The sequence below is a fragment of the Phocoena sinus genome, chromosome 13 (assembly GCF_008692025.1).
Source record: "Phocoena sinus isolate mPhoSin1 chromosome 13, mPhoSin1.pri, whole genome shotgun sequence".
Taxonomy (NCBI): Eukaryota; Metazoa; Chordata; class Mammalia; order Artiodactyla; family Phocoenidae; genus Phocoena; species Phocoena sinus.
The window spans coordinates 19371272-19388359 of NC_045775.1; the positions used below are offsets into that span (position 1 = coordinate 19371272).

At 50.7% G+C, this 17088-nt stretch overlaps 1 protein-coding gene across 3 annotated transcripts in view; it reads right to left on the minus strand.

Annotated features, from left to right (window-relative positions):
- The window catches only part of ADCY3 (adenylate cyclase 3), a 92209-nt gene extending 89098 nt beyond the window's left edge, over nucleotides 1-3111 (minus strand). Inside the window, exons 1-2 of one of the 3 annotated variants that reach the window (XM_032652637.1) lie at nucleotides 2605-3111; nucleotides 1293-2135 (exon numbers count right to left, since the gene is read on the minus strand). In XM_032652637.1, the coding sequence (XP_032508528.1) occupies nucleotides 1293-1967 (675 nt within the window). In that variant the 5' untranslated portion in view covers nucleotides 1968-2135; nucleotides 2605-3111. Of the gene's footprint in view, nucleotides 1-1292; nucleotides 2142-2604 lie in introns of those variants that run through there. The other 2 variants (XM_032652636.1, XM_032652638.1) reach the window with 2 other exon arrangements.
- Nucleotides 3112-17088: the final 13977 nt, after the last annotated feature.

The window sequence follows — 17088 nt, forward strand, 5'->3', positions numbered from 1 at the left end:
TTCTGTGAGAGAGGACACTGTATGAGCCAGAATGGGAAAACAGGAAGAATATTGGTCCAAGAACTAGGAAAAATTTAAAACAGAAGAAAAACCTGTGTTTCAATCTAACTAAGCGGGAGGCAATGGGACGGCCCCACAGGTTTCTTGCATCAACCACCAACAGCACTGCTGCGCCCCTGGACACTCAGCCCCCAATCACAGGAGACTAATGGCTTTGGCCAAGATGGCGGTAGCAGTGTGAAGTAGTAGCAAGAGCACTGAAATGGGAATCTAGAAATGGACATTCCAGCCGCTGGCTGCCACAACTAGCTGTGTGGCCTTAGACAGGTCACTCTCCATCTCTGGGCTCATATGTAAAATAAGCAGGTAGTGGGTAGGACGCACAGCTGTGGAATTCATTGACTCTAAGCCCTGTGGAGCCCCCGCCCCCAGATAGGTTACCAGATAATAAGTGCAGAAGGCCAGGAATCACACCTCCCGATCTCTGTGGCCCCTCAGAACCTACTCGGGGTCTTGGCACCCAGTGGGAGCACAAGACTATCTATTAGTTAAGCTGAGGCCAAAATTTCGCCCCTTCCACAGGAAGGCATCCTCCGGAACCAGCAGACACCCCCTCACTGTGGCCGGAGACCCTGGCCCCGTTTGCATCCCCATGACATGCCTTCTGTGGGGAGACCACCACTCCCTATATCATCTGACTGCTCGGCACCCTGAGCTCCCAGCAGAAGTGGGATTTACGACAAACACACAGTCCTTCACGTCTCCTTATCTGAGGTTACCCACAACCTTTGATCTTAATATCAACCACTTTAGGCAGGCCAACTCTGTCCCCATTTGACAGAGGAGCACTGAGTCCACACACTCAGTCTCTCGCCGAAACCAGTCGATGACAAGCTAGAGACCAGAAGCCAAGGGTGCCCTCTTTCCCCACAAGAGGTCTTCCCAGCAGAGCTCAACAACAAACACAAGGCTGCCTCGCTCAAGACCAGGCCCAGGCGGGCCTTCCTGCCACCCACGCGGGCTGGGCACAGGTGACAGAGCGGCCAATGTCCGGAACTCCTCCAACCCCTAAGGCCAACCACAGACGAGCTCTATTGCAAAGCCAGGGGTTGAGGGAGAGCTGGTCCTTCCTGCACAGGCAGATGAGAACCCCAGACCACGACCCCTGCCCCCTGACATTCTGACTCAAGGGCAAAGAAAACAATGCCACCCCCATCTCCAAAACAGGTACCACCTCAGCTGAGAGCTGCTGGGAAGAGAAGCCGCTGGGTGGGACAAAAGGTGGCACTCACCTCCCTCAGCAACTGCATCCCCTTCAGCCCATCCCGCTGCTGCTGGGCCACAGTGACCCCCAAGACGAGCGTGTGCACGACGCAGGAGACCACAGAGATGATGACGATGGGGCTGAGGCTGAGGGGCAGCGTGATGAAGAAGGAGAAGACAAAGAAGGCCTGCCAGCCCACCGTGTCGCTGGCTGCATGGGCGCGGGAGAAGTTCAGGCCCAGGTAGGAGAAGACCTGGGCTGTTATCAGCAGCCACAGCAGGTAGGGCACCACTTTTCGGGTGACCCGGTTGGGCAGCAGTCCCTTTTTGCAGAGCACAAACAGGATGATGTCCAACACCAGCCCGACCCCGGCCACAGCCAGGGGAGCCAGCTTGTCACTGGAGAAGACCACCGCGCACATGACCACCACGTAGCAGTCGAAGAGGGCCGCGAACACCACCAGCACCAGCAGCGTCTCATGCCGCTGCCTTTTGAAGTAGGTCTGGTACAGGTTCTCCAAGGACTCCGGCACGAAGGTCAGCCGCATGAAGCGAGGCAGGCACAGGCAGGATCCCGAGTTCCGGACAGAGATCTCATGGGTCCGGCCCACCCTGCGGTCAGGGTCAGAGGGCAGGCTGACGGAGTACTCGGCTGAGTACTCGGCCGAGTACTCAGGATCGGAGAAGCCCTGGGTCCTCGGCATCCTGGCTGGTCTGCTTCTACTGGCTCTGGAGAAGCGGACGGTGAACAGAGGAAGGACTCTGGAATGGGCCACCTACCAGGGCTCTTGGGGACCTGGGGCAGGCCGACGGCCGGCCCCCTCGGGCAGGAACACAGAGCTGGCTTCCCCAGCACAGGCAGCACTGACCATCTGGAACTTAAAAGGACATCACTGAGTAGAAGCCCCCCTACCTGTGCTTTCTTCACAATCCACCCCAGCTGTCCTCAAAGAATCCTTGCTCCAAGGGGCTCCAGAACCAGGGCCGTTCTCCCGCCTCCCCCATGCTCACTCCACCACCCGACCACACACACTTAGTCCTGTCCGCCCAAACACTCCGTCTCCTGTCTCTGCCTATGGACTGGCCTGGCCACCTCTCCATCCGTCGCACCCTTGGTCATCTCGTCTCTCTTAGTCCCTGACTTCCTCACGTAAATCTCCTCCAGGCCCAAGCCTTAGAAGGTCTAGATAAAACATGATAGAAAAAAACCCAGAGCCATCCTGGGGGTTCCCGAATCTTCCTCTGTTTACTTCCTTTCCCACCCAGCCCCTCGGCCACTCGGGCTCCCCACCTCGGAGCACTGTTTGCCCTCCGGAAGGCTAGCCCTGCCCCTCCGTTTACCTGTGCAGAAACTCGGGAGCCGCGTGGTCCGGGCTGGTCCCCTCGCGGGCTGCGAGGCCGAGTCACGCGTGCAGCGGGAGGGGACAGGAGGGCTCAGCGCGCCCGGGGGCTGCTTCCCACGGAGCCGCGCCGCCCCGCCAGAGCCACGGTCCCCGGCCGGGGCGCGACTCCCCCGCCGTCAGGCCGGGAATCCGGCCGGGAGAGGCGTAGGACTGCCCCTCAGCATCCACAGGCGCCCGGCCGCAGGAGGAAGGAGGAGGAGGCGGCGGCGAAGGAGGCTGGAAAATTCGGGGGCGCCCGCCCCTAAGGCTGCGGCTCGCGGGGCCGGCATGCGCGGCCGGCTCCCTCCCTCTGGCCCCTCAGTGGTCGCGACGGCGCGGCTAGGGGCGCACCCGGGGCCCTCCGCTGCGGGAGCGAGGGCCGAAGCCGGGGAAGCCCGCCAGCATCCTCTGGCCCGCCTGCGCGCCGAGCGGAGCCAGCCGAGTCGGGGCGCTGCGCGCTGCACAGTGAGTCCCCGCGCGGCGCTGGCGCCGCCGGGGCCACGCGCGCTCCAGGCCCCGGGAGGCGGGCGGCGCCCCTCTCTCCCCGCAGTCGCCGCCCTCTCGGCGAGCGCGTCCGTAGTGGTGGGGGGGGGGGCGGGGGCGGGGGTGAGGCGCCCGGCTCCAGACCTGGCCCGGCGGGGGTAAGGAGGAGAAGCGTGAGGAGGAGCGCGGGGGCGAGTTGCAGGGCCCCTGGCGGCCCCAAGCTCCGACACCGGGCGGCGAGCTGGCGGCGACGGCTGCGTGGAAGCTCGGGGTGGGCGGTGGCAGGAAGGATGGGTTAATCAGCGCCTTCCCCCCCGCAGGCCCGTCTCAGAAGATAAAAGCCCGGGACGTGCCCTCCCGCAGGTGAGGCGCGCTAGGGGCATCCCGGGCGCCCCCTCCTCTGCCGCAGCTTCCTTCCGGGCTCGGAGAGGCGGGGGCTGAGGTTTGCGGACGGCTCCCCCCGCCGGTGCGCCTGGTCTGTGTCCCCGCCCACCCTGGCAGCTTTCTTCAGAAGGGCCCGCAGCTGAGCCTGGTTCTTGACGGAAGGGGGTAGGAGTGGCCCAGGAGGCACGTGGAATTGGGAGAGAACCTGCTTCAAAAAGATCTCTTGTGCACATTCCACCTGTTTGAGGCGTTTTTGAATTTACAAACTCTGTTAAAAACTCAAATGCTCCTTTGAATGGTGAAGTCGTTCAGTCTCTTACACGTTAGTATAAATTACTTTCCTTGGATTTGACAGAATATCTTGCCAAGCTCAACCACGGGCTTTAGGAATTTAGATAAAGGGAGAGGAGGGAGATAGGTTATTTTGGAGCAAAAGTAAGAATGTGGGGGAAAGAGTTGCTGAGGACAGCCAGCAGCATGAGAGGGTGGGCTCCCTGGGGAGATGAGGAGATGTAGGTAAGAGAAGAGAGAAACTCAGCCATCCAGGCCCTGGATGAAGATGCCTCCTGGACCTCTTGAGATCATCCTTGAGGGCCCTTTCCAGAACCTCAGGTGTCAACTCACAAACCTCAGGGAATAGATTCATCAGCAAATTGATCCTATCACAGCTGTTTCTGTCCGACCCTCATACTAATTCAGAAAAGCTGCCAGCCTCAGCCCAAACTTGTCGGGGCTTTGCTTCCAAAGATTTAGGAGGACGGTAATTTCAGTAAAGCAGCATTTCTCCCCATTGTTTCGGTTTGTTTGGAATCCAAACATTTATTTTGAATTGTTCTACAGTGTTACAGGAGGCATGATTTTTATGTTTAACAAAGGGACATGTGTTAATAAAGGGGAAAAAAGGCTGATAAATACTGTTTGGGCCTGCTTGGGCACAAGCGACACCCACATTGTGTCTTCTGTGAGTCCCTCCCCTTTTCCTGGCACACATGCCAACCCTTGGGGTTCTGGGGCGCTCCCCACTCGGCAAGGCCACGCCCAGCTCCTGGGCCCTGTGGGTTTTCTGCTGGGCCTTCTGCCACCACCTATGCCCCAGCCTCTCCCCCGCCCACATCCCGTGAAGGAAGAGCGTTCCACACAGATAACCCTGGTAAAAACCCCGATCTCCTGCCCCTCCTGCCCCTCCTGCCCTGACTGCTGAACTCACTGCTCCACTCCCTGCCCTTCCACAGTCCTCCTCTCTTGGCCGTGGGCACCTGTTCAGCAGACCTGTGCTGGGAGCACACAGGATGCCCAGCCGGGCCAGGCATCAGGAAAGACCAGAGAAAACACCCCACCCCTGCCCTCAGGATGCTTGCCAGCTCTGCCGGGGCACCACGTCCACAAAGACAGACCCTCAGTTGAGCACAGGTGACCTGAAGCAGGGCCTTTCAGGACCACAGGGGAGCATCTGGTTGGCTGGAGCCTCTGCAAAGGCTCAGCAGCAGGACAGTACCCACAGCACACTCCCGTCCCTGCTCTGCATTCCGGGTTATGCGCACAGCCCTTCCCTATGGATGTGGGAAGCCCAGCAGGGCAGCTGCAGCCCCTCTCTGGGCCTCCCTGGAAGCCAGGGGCAGCTGAGTGGATATTCCAGAGCAAGAGAGGTGATTGGGGAAAACGCAACTAGTCAGAGACAGGCAGTGAGGCCACAAGTCTCATCCGTCTCCCTCACAGCTGTTTCTCCAGGACATGGCACCTAGTAGATACTCAAAGCAGCCGTTAAATGAATGGATGGTTTCCTTAGGAAGAAGTGGCACTTTATAAGTGTCCCTGAGCAGACCAACAGGACTTATTCATTGATGCTGAACATGTCCTGGTCCAGGAGAAATTAAAAATAACCACACTCAAGTGAAAATGGAGGGAGGTGCCTTCAGTTTCTAAGCTATATATTTTGCACTGTCACCTGCAAAGCTGTCATGCATTGCTTTTGCAATCAAAAGATACAGTAAATCTATCTTTAAAACACATACCAACACACACATGCACACACCCACACAACCGAAGGCCATGAACGGCTCTGTGAGTGACTTGCCTATGGCACGTGTCCTAAAGTGAAGACAGAATCACAGGCTTGGGGAGAAGCTTGGAGGGCACCCCAACCCTAGCCCAGGATCCCCTCAAACAGGATACCTCTTTGCAGAAGGCACCTTTTGTTTGTATGGTTTGAGACTAGAGATGGATTGCTGAGAATTAATTATTATTGGATAAACAAGAGTGGTTTGGCCCCCTGGGGAAATGTGGTGGCTCCTGAATTCAGCAAACAAGAGATCAGAGCAGGACCCTGGTGTCCTGGGGAAAAAGAAGCGGGAGGAGAGACAGTTATCAGCTCCCCTGGTGCTGGGCCCTGGGAGAGCCCTGATTGGGGCCTTCCCTGAAAGCAAAGCCTGCATGCAGGTGGTTTAATTGGGAGAGTGATTCCTGGGGAAAGAAGTCAGGAAAGCCAGTAAATACAGGGGGCTGTGCCGGCGCGGTCACTGCCGTGGGCAGTGGGGCTTGATCCCTCTGGGACCCTCTGAGGAGCCTCGCAGAAGGCACCTCAGCCTGTTTGGCTGGGTGGCTGGAAGTGGGGAGTATTTATCCAGCTGCTTCCCTCCCACGTTGGTTAAGGGTCACGGGTCGGTGGGTTTCCTCTTGAGTACTTCCAGGTGCCTACAAGCCTCAGAGAGGCTGAGCGGTGGGCACCTGGGCAGGAAACAGGACACTCGGGCAGTGAGGCAAGGTGCCTGCAGGGTGTACCCGCAGCAGTTGAGGAGTAGATGGAGGGGCCACAAGGATGACCCGTACAGCACCCAGACCTTCATCAACTCCTGCCAGCTCAGAGGTTTGGAGCCTTCACCCGGGAGACAGGAGCCCTCAGTCGTCAGCAAGCACAGCCTCAGACCCTGGCCTTGATGCTGAGGGGGACCTCAGACAAACGATTCCACCTCCCCAATTCTCAGTGTCCTTGTGGTGGGGTGACACAGACTGACCCTAGGAACAGGGGCTAATGGGCATCAGAATGGTTGGCAAATCTCCGCAGAACAAGTCAAACGGGTGTTACTGTCCAGCTCCTGGCCAGATGGCCTAGCTGCTCTGGCACTGCTGTTCCAGCGTGACCTGCTCAAGGCATGGCTGGGCTGCCATCGCCCTTGGGCTGTCCCTGTGATTACACCTGGGTCCCTCTCTTGACTCCACTGCAGTTTTCCTCTCTGACAGCATCGGCCTGAGTGCCACTTCTTTGTCCCTCTCTTTCCTTCTCTGTGTCTCTTGGTGCTTCTGCCTCCACGTCAGTCTCCCTGGCTCTGCCCCTGCCTCTGGGTCACTCCTTGGACCACTGTGGATGTGTACAAGTGTGTGAGTATTTGTGAGTGTATGCATACGTGTTTTGTGTTAGTGTGTGACCGTGAGAGTTACGAGTGAGCATGTGTGATGAGTGACGAGTGTGATGGGTGAGCGTGAGCACATGTGCACGCTCCTGGCAGAGCTGCGCTGCCCCACCCTAGCAGGTGGGCTCTGGCCTCACCCCCTCCTCCCCCATCTGACAGCCCCGGTGCCCTGCTCCCTTCCTCGGGCCTGTCCTCTGGCCTGTGGGCAGGCAGGGGGAAGTGGAGCCCAGACAGTGAAGACCACATCCACTTTCCTGGGCTGGGGTGTTTCTGGGTCTGTCCCATCCTGGGTGTGAGCATCTCCTCAGGAGCCAGACCAGCTCTCCTGGCTCCTCCAGCCCAGCATTTGAAACAGAGTAGCCACTACATAACCTGCGGTTGAAATAACTTCAATTTAACACTAACCATTCATCCCCTTTCACTCACTGATGCGTGCTTCCCAAAGGGCGGTGATCTTGCCTCCTGTGGGATCCTGCCTTCAGGCACTGGGGGCTGTGTGCTCTCCTTTAGCTCTATGACAGAGGTACTACTAACGTTCCCATTTTACAGGTGAGGAACAAGAGTTGACTTGCTCCTGAGCCCACATCTAGGAAGGGGCGAGTGAGGGCTGGAATCCAGGTGCTCCAGACGGCGCACGAGTGCGGCTCCAGCAGGAATCCTCAGGAAGCTTGCACCAGGCAGGACACTGTGATCTCAGACTCGGTGCCTAATATATGGCCAGGGGCAGCCTGCAGAATCGTGGCTCCCTGGATGTCAGAGCTGAAAGAGACTCGGTAACAGCATTCTGCTCCAGCCTGGATGGGGAAGTTGAGGCCCAGACAGGTTAAATTGGGGGCGAGTAAGACACATGCCCATGGAGTGTGAAGCAACGTGTGAATGCTGAGTAATCCCGAGGCCTCTACGGAAATGTCACGTTTCCAAAAGCACTCGCGCCTGGGCTCCTCCGAGAAGAGGCACCATAGAAATATGTGCTAACAACCTCTCCCAGCTGCTGGGGATTAGATGGAGCAGAAAAAGATTTTGAACAAGAGGTGGCTAGACAAGGCCCAAGCCGGCAGGAGATGGAAGCCTCCATCTCCAGGGTGCCTCTCCCTCCCTCTGGTCCCAATACCCAGAAAAGCTGAGTCCTGGGGTGGGGGGGAGGGTGGTCAGCAGGCTGGGGGCTTAGAGAAGGGCTGGCTCAACGCCCTGCTTGCAGATGTTAAAGCCTAAACCATCCCAGCAGCTGTTTCCCTGCCCAGCACCCCATCTCAGGACTTGGTAAGCATCCTTGACCCTGCTCTTCCTCTCCCCTCCCCCCACCCATTCTCTACACCCCAACCAGGGCAATCGATCGGTCCAAATCCAAATCTGATCTTGTCCCCACCTTCTTTAAAAATCTTGTCATCGGCAGTCCCTGCCAAGGATAAGAAGACTGCCCACCTCTGCACGTGCTAGGGGATCAAATATGATAATACTTGGAAAGCGCTCAGAGGGCGCTTTCCTTTGAAGTTGTCCTCAAGGAACATTGGTCATTTGGGCCTGGAGATCTGTAGTGGGTTGGATGGTTCCCCCCACCTTCCCCCCTCCCCAGAAGATATGTACACATCCAATTCCCTGGAACCTATGAATGTGACCTTATTTGCAAAAAGTGTCTTTGCAAATGTAATCAAGAGATGAGACCACCCTGGATTACCCAGGCGGCCCTAAATCTAATGACAAGCACCCTTAGGAGAGACACACAGAGGAGGAGGTGCTGTGAAGATGCAGGCAGAGGTTGGAGGGATGTGGCCACAAGCCCAGGAACACCTGGAGCCTCCAGAGGCTGGAAGAGGTGAGGAGGGATGCTCCCCTACGGCCTCCAGAAGGAGCGCGGCCCTGCCGACCGACCACCTTGATTTTGGACTTCCGGCCCCCAGAACTGGGAGAGAATAAATTTCTGTTGTTTTATGCCATCCAGGCTGTGGTAATTTGTTTTGACAGCCACAGGAAACTAAGACAGGATCCACATTTCCATACCTATACTTAACACTTGCTACGATTTATTGTAATTTTACATGACTGTCACCCCAATCACTAGACTTTGAACCCAGGGTCAAAGCCTTTATTCACCTTCGTACCAGGAATGCCAGCCTCCCAATAAACCTTGTTGAATTTTAAAAAGTCAGTCGGACCCTCTTCTCCAAGTAGGGGACACATGCCCCCCTGATACTCCGAGACAGGCCAGGAAGTGGCATTTCATTGGAACAAATGACATGTCCTAACCAGCTATGTTCTTTCAGAGGGCTGATTTGGGATAAAAGGTGATTCAGAAAAGGATGAGATCATCAAGGGAAAACTGACAAGAAGGCACGAAATAATAACTACCAGAAGACAGTGGTCCAGATTTAAGTAACACTCTCTAGGATTCATTCCACAAAGTTCTCAGGCCCCACGCAAAAGATGTCGGGCTGACTTACACTCAAATTAGACACGCGCAGGTTTGTGGTTAAGCATATCCATGTGTTTCTGCAGATAGTGATTTTTATAACTATTAAATAACTCATGCTGGCATTGTTTTCCCTCTTGCATTCTTTAAAAAGATGCTGTTTACTGCTCAAGGGGTGACGGAAATAAACTAGCTACTCGCTTTGCCATCCCTCTTCCAATTCTGCTGTGCCACATGGGGGATGCCAGGCACCTTTCTGAAAGTGTTATATTCAGTGGGATAGGTGCTAAGCTTTTTCAAAACCAGACAAGAACTTGGTCCTTTTTAAAAAAAAAAATTATAGCTTTTATTTAAAAATTTTCTTTTTTCACTCTATTAAAACTCATTTCAGTGAAATGAATTCAGGGTGTGTTTACGCAATTCTCTCACCCTTCCTCCCCTCCTTGATGCCTCTGGCCTGCCAAGTGGGAAGCAAGTGATGGCTCTGGTCAGAGCTGAGCGAGGACCCAGAACCCCCAGTGTAAGGCTCTCTGGTCGAGACAGCTCTAGCCCTTCCATTCATGAATAGCCCCGTACTAGCTGCCAGCTTTGCGATCTCTTTGGACAGGAAAACGTATAACTGTGCTCCGCTATTTTTAGCAGCTGCTAGCGTTGAGTCAGTCTTTCTGCTGGCTTGGAGCCCTCTGCTCTTTCTCGTGCTGTCAGACACTTGCTCACATGTCAGGGCAGTGAGCTCCCATGTCCCTTGCCCGCACCCCTCTCTTTATCACTTGCTTAGGGCAGGGCAGATTTTTAGGGGTCTGTATTTCTGTGCTTCTCTTAATAAAAGCTGCCCCACAAGTCATTTACATTAATCTGGATGGAGCTGGAGACTTTCCATCTTGTTCACAATTTTGCATTAATGTAGCTAAGTGGGAATTCTTTTTAAGTCAAGTCTAAGTTCAAATATGCCTTTAAACAAACAAAAATTACATTTAAATAGCTTTAGAGAGAATAATATAAAGGAGGATTTAACTGTTAGCTATAAATTGATACTCATTGTTCATAGTTGTTTTTTTTTTTTATCCCAGAGTCTAGCAGAGTGCCTGGCATTGAAAAGGCACTTAATAAGTGCTTGGTGGAGGAAGGAATGCTTAGGAATAAATGGATAAATTCTAAGGTGTTAAAAGCTCAGTACTTAATCTCTCTCAAGGGTAAAACTTATAATTTAACACACAGAACTTTTAATAAATTGCAAATGGTGGAGTTCTCAGGCATCTCTCCTGGGGTGTGGGCAGAGACGTTTTTGGGCAGTTGGGTTGTATTATAATTGTTGGGATGATTTCTGTCCTAAGTGACCCCAAACTTAACTCACAATGGCTTAACAGTAGAGAAAATGTATCACTTCTATAACAAGTCTTTGGATAGAAGAGGTCTAAGGTTAGTTATTCGGTGGCTCAAAACCATCTTTAAGGTGCATGTCACTTTCCATCTTCTGCCCTGCCATCCTTAGGGTATCAGTTTTGCCATCACAGGCTAACTCTTCCCATGTTTGCAAGATGGCACCACAATCTAGCATCATATGCAGATACATTAATCCACAGAAGAAGAGAAACCGTTTCCTCCCACGCCTCTCTTTTTGGGAGTATGAAAGTGTTTTCTGGAAGCTCCCTAGAAGAATGTCCATGATGTCTTTTTGGCTAGAGCAGGGTCCAAACCAGTCACTAGCAATAGAACTGGTACCACCATAAACGGCTTCAATCACTCATTATTTACCCTGAGCCACACAGTGGAGGGATAGACACCTGGACAACATTAGGACTCTGCCAACAAGGAAGAAGGGGGGAATGGCCAGTACTGACTCTGGTGGGCCTCAAGGGCCAGACCTGATTCCCGGCAAAGCCAACTCTCTTATCATTTTTCCAAGGAACTTCTATAAACCTGGGAAATACTTAAATTTCACCAAAGAAATTATGCCAAGCTTTGATTGGTTAATGAGCAACATATTTGGGCGCAAAGGGCATCCGCGCTTTTCCTATTTTCTTACTCTCCACTAGGCCCCTTTTAATCAACATTCAGTTGTGTTCTGTGACTTTTTTCATAATCAGTTGGGAAACATGTGGTTTCAGTTTAGCAATTCATTAATTTATCAAACATTTACTATGCTTTTATTAGGCACCAAGGACACAAAGGTAGAAAAGATAAGGTCTTCGTCCGCCAAGAAGTAATACATTGGAGAGCCCCCTGTCGTGCTGAGGAGAAAATCTATGAAATGTGCCTGGGCAGCAGAGGTGAGTCTAGAGAAATTTCAGAGGAAGAGGCATTTGAGTTGGATATAAAAGTTCAGTAAGAGTTTGCCAGGCAAAGAGGAGAGAGGAGCGAGGGCATGTGCCTTAGTCAGACTGCTATAACAAAACACCACAGCCTGGGGGGCTTAAACAACAGATTTATTTCTCACAGTTCTGGAGGCTAGACGTCCAAGATCAAGGTACTGGCAGATCCAGTTCTTGGTGAGGGCTCTCTTCCTGGCTTGCAGACAGCCACCTTCTTGCTGTGACTTCACATGGTGGAGAAGAAGCTCTGGTGTCTCTTCCTCTCCTTATAAGGACACTAATCCCATCATGGGGCCTCATGACTTCATGTAAACCTAATTACCTCCAAATACCCCCAACTCCAAATACTATCACACTGGGGGTTAAGGCTTTAATGCATTTGGAGGGGACACAAACATTCAGTCTATAACAGCATGTCTGGTCGAGGAGGGCAGCAAGTACAAAAGCACAAGGCTATGAACAGCAGACTGTGTTCACAGAACACCAAGAAGTTCACTGAGCCTAGAGCAGGGAGGGCAGGGGCGGCAAGGAGATGGAAGCGTCGAGACACAGGATGGGAGGAGGCTGGGTTATGCCAGGCCAGGGCAGTGTGGTGCTATAGCAAAGAGCGGAGGTGCTGAAGTCAGGCCCCAGTCTGAACCCAGGTTCCACTCTTACAATAGATCAATGTTTGTTTTGGTTTCCTGGGGCTGCCATAACACATTTCTACAAACTGGGTGGTTTAAAACAGCAGAAATACATGTTTTCACAGTTCTGAAGGCCACAAGTCCAAGTGAAGGTGTTGTCAAGGCTGGAGGCTCTGAGGGAGAATCCATTCTCTGCCCCTCTCCTAGCTTCTGGTAGCTGCCAGCAACTATTGGCATTCCTTGGCTTGGGTCTTTATAGCTCCAATCTCTGCCTCTGTCTTCACATAGCCTCCTTTTCTCTGGTGTCTCATTTTTCCCCCCCTTCTCTTCTAAGGGCTTGTCATTGGGTTTAGGGTCCATCCTCACCTAGGATGAGCTCATCTCAAGATCCTTACCCTAATGATATCCGCAAAGACTCTATTCCAAATAAGGTCACATTCTGAGGTTCTGGGTGGACATATCTTTTGGGGACCATAAGGCAACACTTCAGTGTTGTAATAGTAAACAGTTTACTTAACCTCCTTGAGCACATTTCCTTATCCGTACTATGGCGATAGAATATTTATCCTGAGGGATCATTTTAGAGTCAAATAAAATGCTTTTAAGTTGCTGAGGAAGTACTTGGTCTATAGTAAGTGATCAAGAAGTGCCAGGAACTTGGATTTTATCCTATAGCCAACAGAAGGCTTGAAAAGTCAGTGCCTGAGCAGGGTGGGGGAAAGGGTGTTACTTCCCAAATTTTTCTTTTCAAAGGCACAGGGGAGCCGGGCTGGGCCCCCGATAATGTTGGACTCAGTCAGAGGCTTCCAAGGCAAGAACACTGCAGAGTTACAGCTGTCCCAGAAAGGCAGTGGTGGAGACAGTGAGAGTTTCAGGGTGAAATGGACACATGAAGATGGTGGGGGGTGGAAGCTGCCCGGTGCCGCCGAGCCTGTGTGAGCTGTACATCTACCTGAAAACCCAGAGTTACTTAAACGGAGTCCCTCTCTGCTGTCCTGGAGATACTAAGGCTGCCCCAGCAGTAGAGGCATAGCCAAGGGCTGGGAGAAGTAAGGGAAATGAGTGAATGAGAGAAGCCTGTAGACTTGCAGAAATGCTAGAGATGGGAGCAGAGGGACCTTTAAGAGACTCATTGATAAGGCAACAGAAGCCTGGAGAAGTCAGATGGTTGCCCAGGGTCAATGAGCTTTGATTGACAGACCCAGACTTTGAACTCACAATGTTCTCACTATGTGACGTGTTCTTTCCTACCACTCTGGTCAACTTAAGCAGGAAAGATTTAGTGGAAGGATGTCAGGGGACAATAAACTCTATGTTCTTTTAGAGCAGCCTGTCCTACATGAGTGGTTCTCAAACATTATAGTGCATCAGAATCCTCTTGTGGGCTTGTCTCAATACAGACTTCTGTGCCCCCAAGAATCTGGTACATAAGTCTGGGATGGGGCTCAAGAATTATCGGCATTTCTAACAAGCTCCCAGGTGATGCCCACACTGCTGGTCCCAGATCCCACTTTAAGAATCATTGTCCTACACATTTCCTCAGTTCCTGAAGCACCCACTATGCTTTGCAAATATCAAGTGCTCAATTCGTCCTTGCTTCAGTGAATCACATGCTTTGGATTTAAAATACTATCAAAGACTTAATACCCACTGATGATGCTGACTGGAGGCTGCTAGTGAGTTACATCAGGTCCTCCTACCTAGTAATTTACATCATGATGTAAATGAGTTTGATTTCAACCAAACCCATCCCACTAAATACATTTCACAGAACCCCAAGCCCTGCTGTATTAAAATTCCCTGGCAATATGGTGGGTATGCGCTCTAGGAAAGGAGTAAAAAGCTTTGGGGCATTGGATTAATTTCATCTGGTCTACAGGGAAAATCACAGGAAGTGATTCACCTTTATGCCTCTAATGGAGAGAGGTTTTAAAAGTCTTTAACAGTGATACAGCAATCAGAGAAGAAAAAGAAATAAAAGGAATACAAATTGGAAAGGAAGAAATAAAACTGTCACTGTTTGCAGATGACATGATACTATACACAGATAATCCTAAAGATGCCACCAGAAAACTACTAGAGCTAATCAATGAATTTGGTAAAGTTGCAGGATACAAAATTAATGCACAGAAATCTCTTGCATTCCTAAACACTAAAAACGGAAGATCAGAAAGAGAAATTAAGGAAACAATCCCATTCACCATTGCAACAAAAAGAATAAAATACCTAGGAATAAACCTACCCAAGTAGGTAAAAGACCTGTACTCAGTAAACTAAAAGACATTGATGAAAGAAATCAAAGATGACACAAACAGATGGAGAGATATATAATGTTCTTGGATTGGAAGAACCAATATTGTGAAAATGACTATACTGCCCAAAGCAATCTACAGATTCAATGCAATCCCTATCAAATTACCAATGGCATTTTTTATAGAAATAGAACAAAAAAATCTTAAAATTTGTATGGAGACAAAAAAGACCCTGAATAGACAATGCAATCTTGAGGGAAAAAAATGGAGCTGGAGGAATTAGACTCCCTGACTTCAGACTATACTACAAAGCTACAGTAATCCAGACATTATGGTACTGGCAAAAAAACAGAAATATAGATCAGTGGAACGGGATAGAAAGCCCAGAGATAAACCCATGTACCTATGGTCAACTAATCTATGACAAAGGAGGCAAGGATATACAATGGAGAAAAGACAGTCTCTTCAATAAGTGCTGCTGGGAAAACTGGACAGCTACATGTAAAAGAATGAAATTAGAACATTCCCTAACACCATATACAAAACTAAACTCAAAATGGATTAAAGACCTAAATATAAAACCAGACACTATAAAACTCTTAGAGGAAAACACAGGAAGAACACTCTTTGACATAAATCACCGCAAGATCTTTTTTGACCCACCTCCTCGAGTAATGGAAATTAAAAAAATAAACAAATGGGACTTAATGAAACTTAAAAGCTTTTGCACAAGAAATTATAAACAAGGCGAAAAGACAACCCTCAGAATGAGAGAAAATATTTGCAAACGAATCAACAAAGGATTAATCTCCAAAATATACAAACAGCTCATGCAGCTCAATATTAATAAAACAAACAACCCAATCAAAAAATGGGCGGGGGCTTCCCTGGTGGCACAGTGGTTGAGAGTCTGCCTGCCGATGCAGGGGACACAGGTTCGTGCCCCAGTCTGGGAAGATCCCACATGCCGCGGAGCAGCTGGGCCCATGAGCCACGGCCGCTGAGCCTGCGCGTCCGGAACCTGTGCTCCGCAACGGGAGAGGCCACAACAGTGAGAGGCCCACGTACCACAAAAAAAAAAAAAAAAAAAATGGGCAGAAGACCTTAACAGACACTTCTCCAAAGAAGACATACAGATGGCCAAGAGGCACATGAAAAGCTGCTCAACATCACTAATTATTAGAGAAATGTGAATCAAAACTACAATGAGGTATCACCTCACACCAGTTAGAATGGACAGCATCAGAAAACCTACTAACAACAAATGCTGGAGAGGGTGTGGAGAAAAGGGAACCCTCTTTCACTGTTGGTGGGAATGTAAATTGATACAGTCACTATGGAGAACAGTATGGAGATTCCTTAAAAAACTAAAAATAGAATTACCATATGACTCAGCAATCCCACTACTGGGCATATACCCAGAGAAAACCATAATTCAAAAAGACACATGCACCCCAGTGTTCATTGCAGCACTATTTACAATAGCCAGGTCAAGAAGCAACCTAACTTCCATTCATCAACAGATGAATGGATAAAGAAGATGTGGTACATATATACAATGGAATATTACTCAGCCATAAAAAGGAATGAAATTGGGTCATTTGTAGAGACATGGATGGATCTGAAGACTGTCATACAGAGTGAAGTAAGAAAGAGAAAAACAAATATCGTATATTAATGCATTTATGTGGAATCTAGAAAAGTGGTACAGATGAACCGGTCTGCAAGGCAGAAATAGACACACAGATGTAGAGAATAAACGTATGGACACCAAGGGGGGAAAGCAGGGGGTGGGGGATGGTGGTGGGATGAATTGGGAAATTGGGATTGACATAGATACACTAATATGGATAAAATAGATAACTAATAAGAACCTGCTGTATAAAAAAAAAGTAAATAAAAATGAAACAGGATAAAAGAAAGTCTTTAATGGTGATATTGTTAAAGATTGTAATCAGTCAACAGAATTAATGAGTGTCTCCTGCAAGTCACTGCGACAAGTGCTATGAGAGATGAGGCTGAGACCCAAGCCCTGCCCCAAAGGGTTAACCGTCTGGTTGAGGGGATGAGATAAAAGGAAAGGATCTTGAGGGGCGTGAGGAGAGCTTATATATTGGAGGATGCATAAAAGCCCTGACCACTCCCATGCTTTCCTGGGGTAAACCCAGAGCCAAGCTGGAGTTCGCTGTATCACGGCTCATGAAAGCTTATTGGTGCATCTCTTCCCAACTTGGAATCAACCATGAAGAGTATTTATACCATGAAAATTGGGCAAAAGCCACAAATCAGGGCTTCCTCGCCCCCCTCCTGGAGGGCCAGTTTACCAGCACACCAGGAACTCCTAGGGCCTGATGAAGAAGTTCAAGGTGGCTTCCAAGGTGTAATCTGGGAGGCTGCAATTTACCAGGGAAGCTTGGCATAGAGTGGCCATGGCTGAAAGAGGGGCCCTTGGGCTCCACTGCCGGGCTGAGGGAAAGTGGCCTGTGTTACAGACTGCCCAGGTGGGCAGGGCGTAGAGGTGCTAAGAGGACCAGGGAGTAGAAGAGGCTGAGGGCCTGGACAACTAGGAGGA